Source organism: Ictidomys tridecemlineatus, chromosome 9 (assembly GCF_052094955.1).
Source record: "Ictidomys tridecemlineatus isolate mIctTri1 chromosome 9, mIctTri1.hap1, whole genome shotgun sequence".
Taxonomy (NCBI): Eukaryota; Metazoa; Chordata; class Mammalia; order Rodentia; family Sciuridae; genus Ictidomys; species Ictidomys tridecemlineatus.
Genome location: NC_135485.1, coordinates 147,992,272 through 148,013,846, shown reverse-complemented (window position 1 = coordinate 148,013,846; position 21,575 = coordinate 147,992,272). Strand labels below are relative to the sequence as shown.

At 56.0% G+C, this 21,575-nt stretch overlaps 1 protein-coding gene and 1 long non-coding RNA gene across 5 annotated transcripts in view; one reads left to right on the top strand and one right to left on the bottom strand.

Moving 5' to 3' along the window:
* The window catches only part of Myoz2 (myozenin 2), a 43,665-nt gene extending 26,457 nt beyond the window's left edge, over positions 1-17,208 (top strand). For all 3 annotated transcript variants that reach the window (XM_005341339.5, XM_078022185.1, XM_078022186.1), the window contains one exon: positions 16,817-17,208. In XM_005341339.5, the coding sequence (XP_005341396.1) occupies positions 16,817-17,051 (235 nt within the window). In that variant the 3' untranslated portion in view covers positions 17,052-17,208. The remainder of the gene's footprint in view (positions 1-16,816) is intronic.
* Positions 17,209-20,010: 2,802 nt separating this feature from the next.
* The window catches only part of LOC120892624 (uncharacterized), an 8,704-nt gene continuing 7,139 nt past the window's right edge, over positions 20,011-21,575 (bottom strand). For both annotated transcript variants that reach the window (XR_013426199.1, XR_013426200.1), the window contains one exon: positions 20,011-20,811. This is a non-coding gene — a long non-coding RNA (uncharacterized LOC120892624). The remainder of the gene's footprint in view (positions 20,812-21,575) is intronic.

Here is a 21,575-nt window from a genome sequence, read left to right as displayed (position 1 = left end):
AGATCCAGGGCCCTCACAGCAGGAAGCAGGACGGAACACGGACTCAAGTCCTCTCCTCTCTACTGGCTTTTCCTTCGCCTTCTTTACTGTGGCAAAACACACTCTCATCTTACCATCTTAACCCTTCCTAAGTGCACAGTCGGCAGTACTGACCAAGTTCAGCCTGGCTTGCTGCCAGGACCACCACATCTCCAGGTGCTCCCTCCCCCAAAACCTGAATCCCCACCATGAATGACAGCTCCCCCCACCCCTGGTCCTGTAGCCGCATCCTGCTTTCTGACTGTGATTTTCACCATGTTCAGTCCTTTCTTTGTGAGAAATCACAGAGTTGGTCCTTTTGGAATGACTTGTTTCATTCCAATTTTAGAAATATCATATAAGTCTATGCTACCATGAAGGTCAAAACACTGACCACGGCCAGGAGTGGAGGGGTTGTGATGGAGCAGGGACACCTCAGGCTGTGGAAGCTGCGCATGTGTGCACAACTTCCAGGCTGTTCATTTCACACATGCCGAGTATGTTTATGAGGCTTCTGCACTTGTTGGACAGAATGATAGAGATGCTTTAAAACTCAGTGCCTGGATTGAATAGCGGACTAGCTGCGGCTAAGGGCTGCACTGGTACCATGATACAGGGAAATGTTCTGAACATAGAACAGAATTCAAAAGGCAGCAGCAGACACACACAGAGCAGTAACAACGCAGATGGTGTGTGTGACTGAGACTCCAGAAGGAGAGGGAGAATTAGCAGACAAGAAGTTTCCAAAGTTGACAAAAAGCTTCTAGCCTCAGGTTCAAGAGGTCGTGTATATAAGAAGTAGCACACATCAGAGGTACAGCACACCAAAAGGTACGGCACACCAGTGGTACCACACATCAAGAGGTACCGCACGCCAAGAGGTATTGCACACCAGTGGCACCACACACCAAGAGGTACAGCACACCAGTGGTACCACACATCAAGAGGTACCGCACACCAAGAGGTATTGCACACCAGTGGTACCACACACCAAGAGGTACAGCACACCAGTGGTACTACACACTAAGAAGTACCGCACATCAAGAGGTATTGCACACCAGTGGTACCACACACCAAGAGGTACCGCACACCAAGAGGTATTGCACACCAGTGGTACCACACACCAAGAGGTACCACACACCAAGAGGTACCGCACACCAAGAGGTACAGCACATCAAGAGGTACCGCACACCAAGAGGTATTGCACACCAGTGGTACCAAACACCAAGAGGTATAGCACATCAAGAGGTACCGCATACCAAGAGGTACAGCAAACCAGTGGTAACACACACCAAGAGTCACAGCACACCAAGAGGTACCTCACACCAGTGATACCACACACCAAGAGATACTAGACACACCAGTGGTACTACACACCAAGAGGTACAGCACATCAATAGGTACCGCACACCAGTGGTACCACACAGCAAGAGACACTGGACACACCAGTGGTACTACACACCAAGAGGTACCACACGCCAAGAGATATATCACACCAAGAGGTGCCACAGACCAAGAGGTACAGCACAAGTGGTCCCGCACACCAGGAAGAGGTCCACCTCAGGAAGTGCTGTACTTCAAGAACTATTGTTTTAGGCAGCTTTGCATTGCTACAACCAAAAGACCTGAGAACAACTTGAAGAAGGAGAAGAGTATTGGCCTCATACTTGCCACAGCTTGCCACTCCATGGCTCTGGGCCTAAGGTGAAGCAGAGCATCATGGTGGAAGGGCACAGAGGAAGAAAGCACATGGGCACCAGGAAGCAGAGCTCCACTCACCTGGGACAAAGTACAGCCCCAGAGGCACGTTCCCTAGTGGCCCACTCCTCCCAGCCACACCGTGCCGGCCCACTCTGCCTCCCAGTTGGCCCACTGAGTAGGTTTCAGCTCTCATATAAACTATCATCTCACCTCTGAAAGTTTCGATTGTCTCCCATATGAGCTTTTGGGGGACTCCTCATATCTAAACCTTAATATTCTGATCCTGGCTTCAAAAGCTTGTATCGCTCTCATAATGTAAAATACATCAAGTCCAGGTTCAAGAGTGCCCACCATCCTAACAGCTCCAGCACCGCCTAAAAGTCCAGGTCTGAGATCTCAGCAGAGACTCCTGGCCAACTCTTAGCTAGGAGAGTCGATATCAAAAGCCAGTTCTATACATCCGATGTATAGCGACAGAGTAGACATTTCTGTTCCTCTACAAAGGAGAGGGCATAGGAAGGAGGGACGGGGACAAAGCAAGACCAAAATCCACTGGGCCAACAAGTCCTGAGGGTCCATGTCCCGGGGCATTGTGACGTTCTGCCTGTGGCTTTGCTGGTCACAGCCTCTTGGTTGTCTGTGCTCAGCGCCTGCAGCTTTCCTTGCAGACATCCCACATTACTGGCATTTCATAACCTCGGGGGTCTCCACTGCAGCTTTGGCTTCCTTCTCAATCTTCACTATTTGCCCTCTTAGGGCTTCCCACAGGGACTCCAACCCTGCCCTACTTTTCCTGGCCTCCCTGGCCTTTCAAATCTTGGGGGAAGACTCCATGACCCCCTGACTCCAGCATCTTGCATTCCTGCAGAACCAGCACTCATGGTGGCTGCCATCTCAAGCAGTAGCCAAGCCTCTGGGTCATGGCGGCAGCAGCCTCTAAGTGCCTGGTGGCTGAGCACAGTGAGCACCTTCCCAGCCCTGTGCAAGCAGGTGTCCCAGTGTTCTCCTCCTGAGGGAGTTTCACTCTCACACCTTGAGTAGATGCCTACTCCTGAGATGCCTCAAGTCCTCTTCTTACTGTCGTTGGGTGAAGTGTTTAGTGGTTTTTTGGATGACTATAATATCTGTCTTTAATGGCTACAATTTCCTTAGCCCCAGTTTTACACTTTTCCAGCCAAACTGCATTTTTCAAATCCCTCTGCTTGGTTTTCTGTTCCTGATGTCACAGTAAATTTGCTGAAATATTCATGCAACTGCCTCAACGCTGTGCTGTTGGAATTTCCTCCACCAGATTCGTTAGTAGATCACCTTGCATTCAGCCTCACAGAAATTCTCAGGATATGGCAAATGTCAACAGCTTCTCAGCCAGAACATGACAGTTTCCAACAGAGTCCTCCTCCTGCTCTGGAACCTCACAGTCCCAGACTCACCCTCAACATCCTAGTCTTCTGAGCTCCCCCAGAATTGCCCATTAAGCCCCACCCACAACATTCCAAAGCTTTTCCAGCTTGCATCTCTGAACTTTTCAAAATCCCTGTCCCTGAAAACTAGCTCCAAAGGCTTCTGACCACACTGTCAGGTCAGTCACAGCAATGACCCTACTTCTGGGCACTGATTTTGGTGTCAGCTTTGTCCCTGGTCCTAAAGACCTGCAGGAACAACACAAGAGGAGGAAAAGTTTGTTTGGCTCATAGTTTCAGAGGTTTGGTCCATCGTTAACCAAAGCCAAGGCTCTGGGCCTGAGGTGAGGCAGAGCGTCGTGGTGGAAGGGCTTGGAGGAGGGAAGCAGCGGAGGTCAGGGCCAGCATGTAGCAGACAAGGACAATAAATGCCACTGGCACACCTCCAGTGACCTGCCTCTTCCTGAGACATCCTATCTGCCTTAATTACCACCCATTTAATTCATATCAGGGCATTAATCACCAATTAGGTTATGGCTTTCATAATCTAATCTTTTCACCTCCAAAATTCTTGAATTGTCTCACACATGAGATTTTGGAAGATAGCTCATATCCACACCAGAACAGTATTCCACACCAGGAAGGACTGCATACCAAGAGACACTGCATCCCAAGAGGCACTATACAGCAGGAAGTACCACCTACCAGGAAATAAACATGCCAAGAAGTAAAGACGCCAGGAAGTCCTGCACACCAGGAGGTGCTTCATACCAAAAGGCACTACCCACCCGAGAACTATTCACACCAAGGAGCCCTACAAAAGCTACACACACCAGGAAGTACCATGCACCAGGAAGTGCTACACCCCAAGAAGGGCTGCACCCCAAGAAGGGCAAACCCAGGCCAATAGGACTCCCAGAGTCAGGGAACAAATGGCCCATTGACTCCCAATGCACAGGGAAAAACAGGATGGCTGCCTTCCACACAGAAGACGGAGGAGAGCACTGCACAGTCACCCAAGAGCCACAGCTGGTGATTCACACCCAGTGGAAATGACCTCCAGGGGCAAAAGTCACAACCAAGCAAACACACACACACACACACGTCTCAAAAAGTTGTGATTGCTGTCCCTCCTAGACCGTAGGGCAAGACTATCACCAACAGGAAGAACGGAAAACGACACTGCCCTGGGGCAAGGGACCCAGCACATCCACAGAGATCCAGAGAGTCACTGTCGCATCGTGGCAGCTGGTGAGGGCATTCAGCAGAGCCGAGGCGTCAGCTGTCACAGGCCAGCCGTGGGCCATCGGACAGCAGGCAGGGCTCCCTGACCGTCTCCAGACTTCTGCTTTCTCTACACCTCTGGGCTTCAGTACTGCTTTATTTCAGAAAGAAAAACAGCCCCAGAAGTCGTCTGAGCCTTTGTGCACTCGCTGTGCCCCAAGCACCTTGACAGTCCAGAGCTCAGCCCAATCACCAAGTCAGAACGCTCTCCAGGTGCCCAGCGGGCTGTTCCCTATCCTCGGACAACAGTGCTCATGTGACCACTCAAGACCATGGGAAATCACCCGGGCCAAGACTGAGTTTCTGACGTGATGTTGCACATGTGGTGAAGGTAACATGGCATAAGTAGCTTCTCTTCTGATCTTTAGATAATTCAACACGTTAGTACTTTAAGATTTTATTCTGCTGCATTTTTAAATTTTTATAAAAAAGAGGATCAACAGATAGAAAGAGAGAGAAAGGGAGAGAGGGAGAGTGATGGCGGGAGAGAGGGAGGGAGAAAAACCTGTCCTTTCCAGATAGTCCCCGGGGAGAGTGAGAGGGCCAGGCTGGCAGCCCCCGCCACAAACAGGTCAGCGAGGTGGCTGCAGGCAACCTGGCTTCCAGGCGCAACGAGGGCGGAGCGTTGAACTCAGCCTTGAGCTCCGGGACCCCTTAAAGGACATTCAAGTTCTTTTCTAAGTCAAACCCAGGTAACACCAGAAAAGGTGAACTGGGAGCAAGGGGCTGCCCCACTGTGTGTGCGGCCAGAAGGTGGCCCTCCACCTCTGAGGATCTCCATGTTCTCATCCACAGCATAAATCCTACATCACGGATTAAGAAAACTGTAAATAAAGTATGGCTTTAGCCACTTTGTAGAAGAGTTTATTTTAGATTTTATGCCACCATTTGCCTTACAGAATAATTAGTGATTAGGGGGGTTTTGTATGTGAGCACGATTCATTTTTGCAAGTGGAGTCCCATCGGTCCAAGGAAACAAGGAAGCGTCTGAGGCTGTGGATCTGAAGTCGACTGGCTTGTTCCCTGCCACCTGATGACCCAGAGCCAGTCCGTCAGGCAAGCCTGCGCTGGAAGAGTTGATGTTCAGGGAATTACAGGGCTGGCCCATCATCTTTCAGTAGAACATTTCAGATCTTTCCATGGAAAATTTAGCTTCATAAATTTGGCCTAAAACTTAAAATTATTTTCACAGATCTTAAAAATCTCACCATGAGTCTCTCTGTGGAAGGCTGAGCATCTCTGCTGGTGGACTTTCTTCAGCGTGTGTGTGGAGGGCAGTGAAATTCAAACAGGACGTCGCCTCAGAGGTGCCAAAGAAAAGAGAAAGCCCGCTGTGTAAACAGCAGCCTTGCGGTGTGGCAGAGGTGGCGATGGGACAGGGAGCACTGTCATTTATAGGAAAGAAAGTCGCCCCCAAGCCTGCAGGAAAACAGAAAGGAGCTGTTAGGAAGGAAGGGTTGTGGGTTGGGTGCACAGGACCTTTTCTCTTCAATGCAGAAGATCAGGGGCAATCAGTGAAATCTACCTGGCACCAGTGAGCACACGATCTATTGCGGAGGGGCCAGCACCCCACCAGGGTAGATTCCTGCTCAGGAGGTGTGAGCCGCCTAAGAAACAGAAAGTTGAAATAGTAAAACATAGAGACAAAGCTAGAAATCAGACAAGAGGAGCGCTTGATCCATCTTCCAGTCCTCAAAGGAGCTGGAGCAGAACAAGGAAGGTGGCTCTGGTCCGCACTGGAGGACATCTAAGACAAGGACGAGGTTTCAGTGGGCCGGGCCTTGCTTCAGGCTGCCTGGCAGTCACAAGTTGATTGGCATCTTGGCCAGCCACACCCATCTCCCAGAGACTGTGTGGCTGTGCGGCTCCAGCGGGCCACCCCACCTCTGGTGCAGTGCTACACTCAGACAGAGCTGGGTAGGAAGCCACATGTAGTGGGCGGTCTCAACCCAGCAGGGTGCTGCCGGGAGTTCCCAATGCCAGACATTCCTGCCGGATGGCTTCCGTGTCATTTTTAGTGACATGTCATTTCAGGCCATGGAGGGCTCCCGCGATGACCTGCTGATGGAATCAGCTTGAATCTGGAGGTGCTTGCTGCAGCCTCCTGTGCTGGGGGCCAGGAGGGGCTGCACCTCAGAGGCCCTGCTGGGCCCAGCTTGCAGTTCTTCATGACTCTGAACAAGCAGAGCCAGCTCTCCTTCTGCCATGGTCCCTGATGGTCCCTAACGCTTTGCAGCTGGTCCTGACCCAGGTTCAAGTCAAAGTTGCCTTTCCTCACTGACAGAGCAGGCTGCGGCTGCTCCAGGGGGACCATCACACACCTGCCTCTGTTCTCCTGGCCACCAAGAGCCCTCAGCCACAGCTAGAACGGGGTCTCAGAGCCCACCCCAGATGACGCACCCCAGCAGGAGCCCAGGGTGAGCCAAAAGCTCGAGAAGCGGTTAGCAGGCCTCTGGCACGTGGTATCCACTGGGCAAACATTTGCTCTCATCGCTTCCTCCGAAGCCGATTATCAAAGCGCCTCAAGGCCAGGCAGGTTCCTCAGGATGTTTTCCAAGTCCGTCTCCCTTATATCCAGAATAACGGTTTCAGGCCCAGCGCAGGAGCCTTGGGAGACGCTGCTGAAATAGAGCCGCAGCTGGGGGTGGCAGACCAGCCGGTGACGTCGCTGGGTGCAGCCTCCACTGTGTCCTGGGAAGCCGTAGGACAGTCCTCCTCACAGGTGTACAGGCACACAGCACTGCTCTTCAGCAGGGAGAGAGATGCCAGCGGACCAGGGTGTGTGGACGGAGGTTCCCTGCTAACGGCACAGTTGCCATTATCACAGTCACCTCAACATGAGGACTCCCTCTGCCACCGCGATCCCCGCTGCCCGGTACCGTTTCCTTCATGATGCTCCGATTCCGCTCACCCCTGCTTCTCCATTTCTGTGGTCCAACAGCCCCTCTGAGCCCCCCCCTCCTATGCCCAGTTCTACCATCCCCTGGGCAGGCCCTGACCTCCTGGCTTGTCTCAACCCCGCTCGGCTGCTGAGGCCCCCGTGCTGGCTGAGACCACCTCTGTCTCTCCACGGGCTAAGCGTGGCTGCAGGAAGGCGTGGTTTTGCCAACTGTCTCTCTGAATCCAGGAGCACAGGCCTGGGCGCCGCCCGCCAGGCCAGAAACACTCTCTGGCCACCAACCTGCCCGTCTCCGAAACAGAGTCCACCTTCTCCCTTCAGGAGAGAAGGCCTTGGCACGTGATGGCCCTGGGTCAGCCTTTTCTCTCTTCTTTGGGGGTTCCACCAGGTAAACCCTACCTGGGACCACATCCCCACCCATTTTTATTTCTATTTTTTGTTTTGAGACAGGATCTCGATAAATGGCAGGGCTGGCCTTGAACTTGCCACCCTCCTGCCTCGGCCTCCCTAGGCAGAGCCCTTTCTCCTCAACACGCAGCCTGCACCGCTCCCCTCTGGTTCAGGATGTCATGTGTTGAAGAAGGTTGTGGCCAGCCTGTTTGTTCCTCTGAGGCCTCGCCCGACCCTCACCCCTGCCCCACCTCATTCCATTCAGAGAAACTAAAGTTCTGACAGGGAGTGGGCGAGTGGACCTGCTGCGTGCTCACCACTTTCCCAGCCTTTGAGGACGTTGGCTCTGTGAGCTCCGCCTCCAGCCCAGGAAGGTCCACCTCCATTGTATCTGGCTCACAGCTGTGGCCCTCATGGTGCCCCGAGCTGGGACAGGCTCCATCTGACGCCGTGTCCCTGCTCTGTCCCTGTGCTTCCTGAGCATCCTCAAGAGTTCCCTGAGGCCTACTCACATTCTGGGAGAGTGGACGTTCACAGTCCCCATCTGGTTTCCTGAGGTGTTCAAAGGTGCTATCTGGTGACAGGAGCATGTGAACTAACCAGAAAGGCCACAGGGAGTCCCGAGAACGTGGAAGCCGGAGCCCAGGACCACAGGACCCATTATGCTTGTCCGCCCAGCGGCATCACCGCGAGGCACTCTGCCATGTTTGAGTTTCTTTCTTGTCTCATGCTGCCCTTGGTGACCACCCAAGACTCTGGCTTCTGTCTCCACTGAGCACTTAGAACCGTGCCTGTGGCTGAGTGAATAGATCAGCACCACCCACTGGAAACGTGTGGAAGGAAGCGGGACGCGACAGGGAGAGCCGTGGGGGATTGAGGAGGTTTCTGAGATGAAGAGAGAAAGACACAAAAGCCATGCTCCTTGCCCTCAAAGAATTTGTCATTCACAGACGTCCCAAACACACGTGTACTTGAAAAAAGAAGCTGTAGGAAGTTGGGGGGCCACCTAGGCTACAGAATTGGGATAAGGGAGGGTGGCTCCAAAGGACCCCAGGAGTAGACCACGGGAAGAAGGCAGGAGGAGGGACCTAAAAAAGGGGACATGGCCAGCACAGGCACCCTTAAGGGCCATTCCTGCGGGCTCAGGCACAGGCCCTGGTAAGGGCCATTCCTACAGGCTCAGGCACAGGCACTGGTAAGGGCCATTCCTACAGGCTCAGGCACAGGCCCTGGTAAGGACCATTCCTACGGGCTCAGGCACAGGCACTGGTAAGGGCCATTCCTACAGGCTCAGGCAGAGGCCCTGGTAAGGACCATTCCTACGGGCTCAGGCACAGGCCCTGGTAAGGACCATTCCTACAGGCTCAGGCACAGGCACTGGTAAGGGCCATTCCTACGGGCTCAGGCACAGGCCCTGGTAAGGGCCATTCCTACAGGCTGAGGCACAGGCCCTGGTAAGGACCATTCCTACAGGCTCAGGCAGAGGCACTGGTAAGGGCCATTCCTGCGGGCTCAGGCACAGGCACTGGTAAGGGCCATTCCTACGGGCTCAGGCACAGGCCCTGGTAAGGACCATTCCTACAGGCTCAGGCACAGGCACTGGTAAGGGCCATTCCTACAGGCTCAGGCAGAGGCCCTGGTAAGGGCCATTCCTACAGGCTGAGGCACAGGCCCTGGTAAGGACCATTCCTACAGGCTCAGGCAGAGGCACTGGTAAGGGCCATTCCTACGGGCTCAGGCAGAGGCACTGGTAAGGGCCATTCCTACAGGCTCAGGCACAGGCACTGATAAGGGCCATTCCTACGGGCTCAGGCAGAGGCCCTGGTAAGGGCCATTCCTACAGGCTCAGGCACAGGCACTGGTAAGGGCCATTCCTGCGGGCTCAGGCACAGGCACTGGTAAGGGCCATTCCTACGGGCTCAGGCACAGGCCCTGGTAAGGACCATTCCTACGGGCTCAGGCACAGGCCCTGGTAAGGGCCATTCCTACAGGCTCAGGCACAGGCACTGGTAAGGGCCATTCCTACAGGCTCAGGCACAGGCACTGGTAAGGACCATTCCTACAGGCTCAGGCAGAGGCACTGGTAAGGACCATTCCTACGGGCTCAGGCACAGGCACTGGTAAGGGCCATTCCTACGGGCTCAGGCACAGGCACTGGTAAGGGCCATTCCTACTGGCTCAGGCACAGGCACTGGTAAGGGCCATTCCTACGGGCTCAGGCACAGGCACTGGTAAGGGCCATTCCTACGGGCTCAGGCAGAGGCACTGGTAAGGGCCATTCCTACGGGCTCAGGCAGAGGCACTGGTAAGGGCCATTCCTACGGGCTCAGGCAGAGGCACTGGTAAGGGCCATTCCTACGGGCTCAGGCACAGGCACTGGTAAGGGCCATTCCTACGGGCTCAGGCACAGGCACTGGTAAGGGCCATTCCTACAGGCTCAGGCACAGGCACTGGTAAGGGCCATTCCTACAGGCTCAGGCACAGGCACTGGTAAGGGTCATTCCTACAGGCTCAGGCACAGACACTGGTAAGGGCCATTCCTACGGGCTCAGGCACAGGCACTGGTAAGGGCCATTCCTACGGGCTCAGGCACAGGCCCTGGTAAGGACCATTCCTACGGGCTCAGGCAGAGGCACTGGTAAGGACCATTCCTACAGGCTCAGGCACAGGCACTGGTAAGGGCCATTCCTACGGGCTCAGGCACAGGCACTGGTAAGGGCCATTCCTGCGGGCTCAGGCACAGGCACTGGTAAGGGCCATTCCTACGGGCTCAGGCACAGGCACTGGTAAGGGCCATTCCTGCGGGCTCAGGCAGAGGCACTGGTAAGGGCCATTCCTGCGGGCTCAGGCACAGGCACTGGTAAGGGCCATTCCTACAGGCTCAGGCAGAGGCACTGGTAAGGGCCATTCCTACGGGCTCAGGCAGAGGCCCTGGTAAGGGCCATTCCTACAGGCTCAGGCACAGGCACTGGTAAGGACCATTCCTACGGGCTCAGGCACAGGCACTGGTAAGGGCCATTCCTACTGGCTCAGGCACAGGCACTGGTAAGGGCCATTCCTACAGGCTCAGGCACAGGCACTGGTAAGGACCATTCCTACAGGCTCAGGCACAGGCACTGGTAAGGGCCATTCCTACAGGCTCAGGCAGAGGCACTGGTAAGGGCCATTCCTACAGGCTCAGGCACAGGCACTGGTAAGGGCCATTCCTACAGGCTCAGGCAGAGGCACTGGTAAGGACCATTCCTACGGGCTCAGGCACAGGCCCTGGTAAGGACCATTCCTACGGGCTCAGGCACAGGCCCTGGTAAGGGCCATTCCTACAGGCTCAGGCACAGGCACTGGTAAGGGCCATTCCTACAGGCTCAGGCACAGGCCCTGGTAAGGACCATTCCTACAGGCTGAGGCACAGGCACTGGTAAGGGCCATTCCTACGGGCTCAGGCACAGGCACTGGTAAGGGCCATTCCTACGGGCTCAGGCACAGGCACTGGTAAGGACCATTCCTACGGGCTCAGGCACAGACACTGGTAAGGGCCATTCCTACGGGCTCAGGCAGAGGCACTGGTAAGGGCCATTCCTACGGGCTCAGGCAGAGGCACTGGTAAGGACCATTCCTGCGGGCTCAGGCAGAGGCACTGGTAAGGGCCATTCCTACAGGCTCAGGCACAGGCCCTGGTAAGGGCCATTCCTACAGGCTCAGGCACAGGCACTGGTAAGGGCCATTCCTACGGGCTCAGGCACAGGCACTGGTAAGGACCATTCCTACGGGCTCAGGCACAGGCACTGGTAAGGGCCATTCCTACAGGCTCAGGCACAGGCCCTGGTAAGGGCCATTCCTACAGGCTCAGGCACAGGCACTGGTAAGGGCCATTCCTACGGGCTCAGGCACAGGCACTGGTAAGGGCCATTCCTAGTGGCTCAGGCAGAGGCACTGGTAAGGGTCATTCCTACGGGCTCAGGCAGAGGCCCTGGTAAGGGCCATTCCTACGGGCTCAGGCAGAGGCACTGGTAAGGGCCATTCCTACAGGCTCAGGCAGAGGCACTGGTAAGGACCATTCCTACAGGCTCAGGCACAGGCACTGGTAAGGGCCATTCCTACAGGCTCAGGCACAGGCCCTGGTAAGGACCATTCCTACAGGCTCAGGCAGAGGCACTGGTAAGGGCCATTCCTACGGGCTCAGGCAGAGGCACTGGTAAGGGCCATTCCTACGGGCTCAGGCACAGGCACTGGTAAGGGCCATTCCTACAGGCTCAGGCACAGGCCCTGGTAAGGACCATTCCTACAGGCTCAGGCACAGGCACTGGTAAGGGCCATTCCTACGGGCTCAGGCACAGGCCCTGGTAAGGACCATTCCTACGGGCTCAGGCACAGGCACTGGTAAGGGCCATTCCTACAGGCTCAGGCACAGGCCCTGGTAAGGACCATTCCTACAGGCTCAGGCACAGGCACTGGTAAGGACCATTCCTACAGGCTCAGGCACAGGCACTGGTAAGGGCCATTCCTACAGGCTCAGGCACAGGCACTGGTAAGGGCCATTCCTACTGGCTCAGGCACAGGCACTGGTAAGGGCCATTCCTACGGGCTCAGGCAGAGGCACTGGTAAGGACCATTCCTACGGGCTCAGGCAGAGGCCCTGGTAAGGGCCATTCCTACGGGCTCAGGCACAGGCACTGGTAAGGGCCATTCCTACAGGCTCAGGCACAGGCCCTGGTAAGGACCATTCCTACAGGCTCAGGCAGAGGCACTGGTAAGGGCCATTCCTACGGGCTCAGGCAGAGGCACTGGTAAGGGCCATTCCTACGGGCTCAGGCACAGGCACTGGTAAGGGCCATTCCTACAGGCTGAGGCACAGGCACTGGTAAGGACCATTCCTACGGGCTCAGGCAGAGGCACTGGTAAGGGCCATTCCTACAGGCTCAGGCAGAGGCACTGGTAAGGGCCATTCCTACAGGCTCAGGCACAGGCACTGGTAAGGACCATTCCTACGGGCTCAGGCAGAGGCACTGGTAAGGGCCATTCCTGCGGGCTCAGGCACAGGCCCTGGTAAGGGCCATTCCTACAGGCTCAGGCAGAGGCACTGGTAAGGGCCATTCCTACGGGCTCAGGCACAGGCACTGGTAAGGACCATTCCTACGGGCTCAGGCACAGGCACTGGTAAGGACCATTCCTACGGGCTCAGGCAGAGGCACTGGTAAGGGCCATTCCTACGGGCTCAGGCACAGGCACTGGTAAGGGCCATTCCTACGGGCTCAGGCAGAGGCCCTGGTAAGGGCCATTCCTACAGGCTCAGGCAGAGGCACTGGTAAGGACCATTCCTACGGGCTCAGGCACAGGCACTGGTAAGGACCATTCCTACGGGCTCAGGCAGAGGCCCTGGTAAGGGCCATTCCTACGGGCTCAGGCACAGGCACTGGTAAGGACCATTCCTACGGGCTCAGGCAGAGGCACTGGTAAGGACCATTCCTACGGGCTCAGGCACAGGCCCTGGTAAGGGCCATTCCTACAGGCTCAGGCAGAGGCACTGGTAAGGACCATTCCTACGGGCTCAGGCACAGGCCCTGGTAAGGGCCATTCCTACAGGCTCAGGCACAGGCACTGGTAAGGGCCATTCCTACAGGCTGAGGCACAGGCCCTGGTAAGGACCATTCCTACAGGCTCAGGCACAGGCACTGGTAAGGGCCATTCCTACGGGCTCAGGCACAGGCACTGGTAAGGGCCATTCCTACAGGCTCAGGCACAGGCCCTGGTAAGGGCCATTCCTACGGGCTCAGGCACAGGCACTGGTAAGGGCCATTCCTACAGGCTCAGGCACAGGCCCTGGTAAGGGCCATTCCTACAGGCTCAGGCACAGGCACTGGTAAGGGCCATTCCTACGGGCTCAGGCACAGGCACTGGTAAGGGCCATTCCTAGTGGCTCAGGCAGAGGCACTGGTAAGGGTCATTCCTACGGGCTCAGGCAGAGGCCCTGGTAAGGGCCATTCCTACAGGCTCAGGCACAGGCACTGGTAAGGGCCATTCCTACAGGCTCAGGCAGAGGCACTGGTAAGGGCCATTCCTGCGGGCTCAGGCAGAGGCACTGGTAAGGGCCATTCCTACAGGCTCAGGCAGAGGCACTGGTAAGGACCATTCCTACAGGCTCAGGCACAGGCACTGGTAAGGGCCATTCCTACAGGCTCAGGCACAGGCACTGGTAAGGGCCATTCCTACAGGCTCAGGCAGAGGCACTGGTAAGGGCCATTCCTGCGGGCTCAGGCAGAGGCACTGGTAAGGGCCATTCCTACAGGCTCAGGCAGAGGCACTGGTAAGGACCATTCCTACAGGCTCAGGCACAGGCACTGGTAAGGGCCATTCCTACAGGCTCAGGCACAGGCACTGGTAAGGGCCATTCCTACAGGCTCAGGCACAGGCCCTGGTAAGGACCATTCCTACAGGCTCAGGCACAGGCACTGGTAAGGGCCATTCCTACGGGCTCAGGCACAGGCCCTGGTAAGGACCATTCCTACGGGCTCAGGCACAGGCACTGGTAAGGGCCATTCCTACAGGCTCAGGCACAGGCCCTGGTAAGGACCATTCCTACAGGCTCAGGCACAGGCACTGGTAAGGACCATTCCTACAGGCTCAGGCACAGGCACTGGTAAGGGCCATTCCTACAGGCTCAGGCACAGGCACTGGTAAGGGCCATTCCTACTGGCTCAGGCACAGGCACTGGTAAGGGCCATTCCTACGGGCTCAGGCAGAGGCACTGGTAAGGACCATTCCTACGGGCTCAGGCAGAGGCCCTGGTAAGGGCCATTCCTACGGGCTCAGGCACAGGCACTGGTAAGGGCCATTCCTACAGGCTCAGGCACAGGCCCTGGTAAGGACCATTCCTACAGGCTCAGGCAGAGGCACTGGTAAGGGCCATTCCTACGGGCTCAGGCAGAGGCACTGGTAAGGGCCATTCCTACGGGCTCAGGCACAGGCACTGGTAAGGGCCATTCCTACAGGCTCAGGCAGAGGCCCTGGTAAGGGCCATTCCTACAGGCTGAGGCACAGGCACTGGTAAGGACCATTCCTACGGGCTCAGGCAGAGGCACTGGTAAGGGCCATTCCTACAGGCTCAGGCAGAGGCACTGGTAAGGGCCATTCCTACAGGCTCAGGCACAGGCACTGGTAAGGACCATTCCTACGGGCTCAGGCAGAGGCACTGGTAAGGGCCATTCCTGCGGGCTCAGGCACAGGCCCTGGTAAGGGCCATTCCTACAGGCTCAGGCAGAGGCACTGGTAAGGGCCATTCCTACGGGCTCAGGCACAGGCACTGGTAAGGACCATTCCTACGGGCTCAGGCACAGGCACTGGTAAGGGCCATTCCTACGGGCTCAGGCACAGGCACTGGTAAGGGCCATTCCTACGGGCTCAGGCAGAGGCCCTGGTAAGGACCATTACTACGGGCTCAGGCACAGGCCCTGGTAAGGGCCATTCCTAGTGGCTCAGGCACAGACACTGGTAAGGGTCATTCCTACAGGCTCAGGCACAGGCCCTGGTAAGGACCATTCCTACGGGCTCAGGCACAGGCCCTGGTAAGGGCCATTCCTACGGGCTCAGGCACAGGCACTGGTAAGGACCATTCCTACGCCTCAGGCAGAGGCACTGGTAAGGACCATTCCTACGGGCTCAGGCACAGGCCCTGGTAAGGGCCATTCCTACAGGCTCAGGCAGAGGCACTGGTAAGGGCCATTCCTGCGGGCTCAGGCACAGGCCCTGGTAAGGACCATTCCTACAGGCTCAGGCAGAGGCACTGGTAAGGGCCATTCCTACGGGCTCAGGCAGAGGCACTGGTAAGGGCCATTCCTACAGGCTCAGGCAGAGGCCCTGGTAAGGGCCATTCCTACAGGCTCAGGCAGAGGCACTGGTAAGGGCCATTCCTACGGGCTCAGGCACAGGCACTGGTAAGGGCCATTCCTACTGGCTCAGGCAGAGGCACTGGTAAGGACCATTCCTACGGGCTCAGGCACAGGCACTGGTAAGGGCCATTCCTACGGGCTCAGGCAGAGGCCCTGGTAAGGACCATTCCTACTGGCTCAGGCAGAGGCACTGGTAAGGACCATTCCTACGGGCTCAGGCACAGGCCCTGGTAAGGACCATTCCTACGGGCTCAGGCACAGGCACTGGTAAGGGCCATTCCTACTGGCTCAGGCAGAGGCACTGGTAAGGACCATTCCTACGGTCTCAGGCAGAGGCACTGGTAAGGACCATTCCTACGGGCTCAGGCACAGGCACTGGTAAGGGCCATTCCTACGGGCTCAGGCAGAGGCCCTGGTAAGGACCATTCCTACTGGCTCAGGCAGAGGCACTGGTAAGGACCATTCCTACGGGCTCAGGCACAGGCACTGGTAAGGGCCATTCCTACTGGCTCAGGCAGAGGCACTGGTAAGGGTCATTCCTACGGGCTCAGGCAGAGGCACTGGTAAGGGCCATTCCTACGGGCTCAGGCAGAGGCACTGGTAAGGGCCATTCCTACGGGCTCAGGCAGAGGCCCTGGTAAGGACCATTCCTACGGGCTCAGGCACAGGCACTGGTAAGGGCCATTCCTACTGGCTCAGGCAGAGGCACTGGTAAGGGTCATTCCTACGGGCTCAGGCAGAGGCACTGGTAAGGGCCATTCCTACGGGCTCAGGCAGAGGCCCTGGTAAGGACCATTCCTACAGGCTCAGGCACAGGCACTGGTAAGGGCCATTCCTACGGGCTCAGGCAGAGGCCCTGGTAAGGACCATTCCTACAGGCTCAGGCACAGGCACTGGTAAGGGCCTTTCCTGCGGGCTCAGGCACAGGCACTGGTAAGGGCCTTTCCTACGGGCTCAGGCAGAGCCACTGGTAAGGGCCATTCCTACAGGCTCAGGCACAGACACTGGTAAGGGCCATTCCTGCGGGCTCAGGCAGAGGCCTGGGCAACTGTACTTCAACTCAGCACGTGCCCAGCTCCATCTAAAGACCTCGTCCTTCCAGGAAAGATGGCCTGCCGGCCCAGCCTGGAGACTGTGCACTGAGAGTGTAGGCCCATCCTCACACAACCGTGAGAATGTGAACTGCTTCCTGTTAACTTTGAATATTAATTGTCACTTGTTTTTCTCTCCATTTCCCACAGAGTGGCCACCCCATTTGGAGGATTTGAAAAGGCATCAAAAGTGGTGAAATTCAAAGTTCCAGATTTTGAGCTACTGCTGCTGACAGATCCTAGGTTCATGGCTTTTGCCAACCCCCTCTCTGGCCGACGGTCCTTCAACAGGACTCCGAAGGGGTGGGTGTCTGAGAATCTTCCCATAGTGGTAGCTGCCGAGTCTGCAGAGGACACCACGGTGCCCGAGTCGGAGGACCTGTGATCAGGCAGCGGGCGCCACAGAACCTCCGCGGCAGCGTGGCTGTCCCTGCACTCCTCTTTTTCTAGCAGAGAGCCATCCCAGTCGGCGGCCTTCCTGTGTGGTGCCGCATCTCAGTCTCAGACGCAGTGAATGATTAAAATGGTTGTGAAACCCTGAACTCGCCGTGTTCATTCACGACTCACGTTCCCCTGGGTCAAACCACCTTCTCTGTGAGAAAGCTCGGAGGCAGAGGAGCTTTCCAGAGCTTCGCCTGCCTCATCTGATGAGTCGGTGCCAACCCAGTCCTCCAAGCAGCATGGAGAGGCCGACCCGGCCAGGGCGCCGGCTGGCGCGGGGGACGAGCAAGGAGCTCCTCTCTCTGCTGCTGTAAGGGCCGTGGGCTCTTTCTGGTGGCCAGTCTGACAGGGTCTGGATGAAGTCTTTCATGTCCTCCTTGGACTTCTGACTCTGTGCTCTCCAGCTTGCCTCGAGTCACCAGGTCACTCTGCTGGAAGAGGCTGTCCAGAGTTCAGCTGGTCATTAAATTCACGTAGCACTTACTCCGGAGTCTGGGAGCCAGAGGCTGCAGGGACCTCCTCCCCTCCCTTCCAGTGGCCATCCTGAGCTCAGAATCCAGGTTCCACAGGTCCAGTGTGTGGGTCCACTTTCCACAGGCATCCTTAGACGAGGATCACAGATAGCATACCTACTGACCTACCCACAAGTAAGCAATGTGTGCAGGAGGGGCGGCCTGAATTCCACCCGGCCCTGGGGTCTGGGAGCTCCAGGTGTGCAACAGAAGGGAAAAGACATGGTGAGCAAGCAAGGTCCGAACGCACAGCAGTGTCCCTCTGCCATGGGGCCTGATGCAGCCCCAAAGGGCAGGTCTGTGGGGCACAGGGACCTGCGCTTCAAGGTAGCCCAATCTTATCCATTGGGGGCTTATGATGGCGCTCCAGCCAATGAGCACCACTGTCCCTGGACAGCTTCCTGCAGGTGGGAGAGGAGGGGAGAGGTGGGAGAGGTGGGAGAGCAGGGGAGAGGAGGGGAGGGAAGGGGAGAGGTGGGAGAGGAGGGGAGAGGAGGGGAGAGGAGGGGAGAGGAGGGGAGAGGAGGGGAGAGGAGGGGAGGGAAGGGGAGAGGAGGGGAGAGGAGGGGAGAGGAGGGGAGAGGAGGGGAGAGGAGGGGAGAGGAGGGGAGAGGAGGGGAGGGAAGGGGAGAGGTGGGGAGGGAAGGGGAGAGGAGGGGAGAGGAGGGGAGAGGAGGGGAGGGAAGGGGAGAGGAGGGGAGAGGAGGGGAGGAAAGGGGAGAGGTGGGAGAGGAGGGGAGAGGAGGGGAGAGGAGGGGAGGGAAGGGGAGAGGTGGGAGAGGAGGGGAGAGCAGGGGAGAGCAGGGGAGAGCAGGGGAGAGCAGGGGAGAGGAGAGGAGGGAAGGGGAGAGGTGGGAGAGGAGGGTAGAAGCTGGGGAGAGGAGGAGAGAGGAGGGGAGAGGAGCGGACAGGAGGGTAGAAGCTGGGGAGAGGAGGGGAGAGGAGGGGAGAGGTGGAAGAGGAGGGGAGAGGAGGGGAGAGGAGGGGAGAGGAGCAGACAGGAGGGGAGAGACCACGGGAGACGAGGGAGAGGCGGGAGAGCACTGTAGGGCAGAGGTGTCCCGCGTGCAGCGTGGAGGACGTAACTCTCATCCTCTGGACTGAGAGTGGACAAACCTTTAAAGATGGCTACAGAAAGCATGTCCTTAGAAAGCAAGCAAGTGTTGTGTCAGTACCTAGCCTCGCTGCAGAGAACTTGAATAATTTAAAACATCCTAGGATGCATTTAAAAATATTTCTTAATTTATACGTAAGTCTTGGCATCTGTGATAAACATGTGTCTCCATTGTGTCGTATTTTGCTTATTTTATTCTTAAAATCTTAGTCTTACTTATTGTGTCTTTGTGTGTGCAGGGTACGAGGACTGAGCCCAGAGCTCACCCCCTAGGCACGTGCCCTGACACTGAGCCACACTCCAGCCCCCGTTATTCCTTGAGGGAGGCCTCCCTGAGTTCCTGGCGTGAGTTGAGCTCCTCCTGCCTCCTCCCAGGTCCTTGCTTAGCATCTGGATGGCCACCTGAAGTGGCAGCGCCATGTTAAGGACAAAGCTTGGCTTTCCACCCAAGGGCGTTCGTTACTTACCCCTCCCTCATCCCAACTCCACCCTAACCCCCCGCACTAGGCCCTGGTTCCTGAGCCTGCCCCATAAAAGTTCAGAACTCAAGCCTGTTTTGCCTCTCTCCGCTTCAGAGAGATGGCCTTTACCGCCAGCTCTGACGGATAAACTCTGAAGCCAAGGTCCTCCACTCCTTGGCAGGACTGAGGAGCCGGGCCAGGGCCTTCAGGTGGACCCAGAGCCGTGCAGTAACTAGGCGCCAGCAGAAGACCACCTTGGCCCGGGCCTCTGCCTCCTGAGACCACTCGCCAAGTCCCTTCTTCCCACCTCCATCAGCATCTGAAGGGTCAACCAGTTCCCGGTCATCTCAAAATCAAGCCAAACGTCGACGATCACACTAGTCCAAGTCTGCATGTCTTGAGTGGACACACTTATAAGTGTCTCAGAAGTGTGGAATGCAGGGAGCCAGTCACTCCTGCAAACTCTAAAACACAGGAAAATGTCCAGTCCTGAGTTTGGACTTTTCGACCAGGGTACAGCTGTACTAGCAGACTCATTAATTCTGGGACTTCCTCACTGCTGCTTATGCAAGATAAAACTTGCCTGACCTCACTGCAACTTTTGGACACAACTCCTCTCCATTAGGCCTAGGAAAGTGTGGCTTTGAATGCTCCTTTTCTCATGAAAACCATATCTGCCCTCTTGGAGCTCCACCCAGCCCTGTGCAGGAAGGGCAGCTCACTCTATCAGGGATGGAAGGAGGCCAGGCCTGTGCCCAACCAGCAGGGAATTCATTCCAAACCCACTGCCAAAGCACTGCGCAAATATTTAAAGAATTATTTTTTAAAGTATAATGCTTTATAAAGCTAAATTTTACAGAAACAAAAAAGAAAGCAGGTAAAATTGTGTAAGCCTTTCAACAACTTAAAATGAAATGTTATTACACTGTTACATATGCATTCCTACTTGGATTCCTTAAATAGAGGAGTTAGATTCTGACCCAGGATATAAACTTCCCCTGGCTTCTCAACACAACGTGAGAATCTTCTCCCTGGAAGATTCGGTAAGTATGACAAAGAGAGAAAGGCAAGAAAGTTATTTCTCAGAGTTTGAAATCTGGATCCAAATACAAATGTGCTTATCGTTCTGTGTTGTGTAGTGCTTTGAAACCCACTTCAACAGCGTCTCAGGCAATGGAGACGTTTCAGGAAACAGGACGAAAAAGTCAAGGAGGAAAAACCAATCAGTGTTGTTCCCTAAACTGCTGACTGGAGATTTAGCCAGACACTGCTGGCTCGCAGCGGAGCCCAGGGAGAGGGACGGGTCCTAAGGAGGCCAGGGTAGCAGGCCGGAGCAAGCACAGTCAGCACAGGCCAGGCGGGCTCCAGGGTCGAGTCCCGCCTTCTGGCCTCCGCCTGGATGGCACACACAGGATGCTCCCCTCAGTCTCTGCCCTCGGTCACCAGCAGAACACACGGGCCCTGTGACAGAGCAATTCTGCAGAGGCATAGAGAAAGCAGGGAGCCAGCTGACCTCCAGGGAGGGTGTGGCGGTCAGACGGAGCCTCAGGAAGACCCAGCCAGGCGCCAGGATCCCAGTCAGAAGCAGGGCACTCCTGTGTCCTCTGTGCCTGCCACCTGCCAAGAAAACAGATACTTGTTAAATAAAAGCATCTGAATTAGTGGATAATTAGTGATAAAAGAGAGAGAAAGGAAAGCCAAATGTGAACATTGGCCCATTTCCTTAAGAAATACTCTCCTACTTCTAATGCACAGAAAGCGGGGTAAGCATGCGGTCCACTAGTTACAGCAAGTTCCTCCTCCACCGCATCAGAAGGCATCAGAAGCTTTAAGGTGTTAAAACTGTGGTGCTACACCAGAGCAGTACACGTTCCACTTCAGCACCACAGGGCATGCCACGTCCAAGAGGCATATGTGTGTGCCTGTGTGGTCACGGCTGATGCCACAGTCATCAAAACCTGCGAGACCACGCTGTTTGTGCAGTTCTACGCCCTGCTGTCTACATAAACCCACTCACTAGGATACAGATATGCTAGAGGATACAGAGTCAGTTCTACTTGGCCGAGTGCAACCCACCAATGCTGTGTTAATAGCGCTGCAAAACACTCTCTGGTTTAAACAAACCATCATTTGCTTAGAACCAAAGAAGTTGAGAATTACGAGTTATCGTAAGACATTCTAGGTCAATCTTGTCTCCAGAATGCACATGAAATTGGAGAAGGCTAGAAGCCAGCCACCTCTAATTCCAGGCCTGACGGCGCAGACAGCCGGCTCCTGCTCAGACGTGCCCCACCATCCCACTCTGCTTCAGCCTGGTGTGGAGCACACTCAGCCGATGACCCGCACCTCCCCTGCCGACGAGCCACCAGGGGACAGAGATG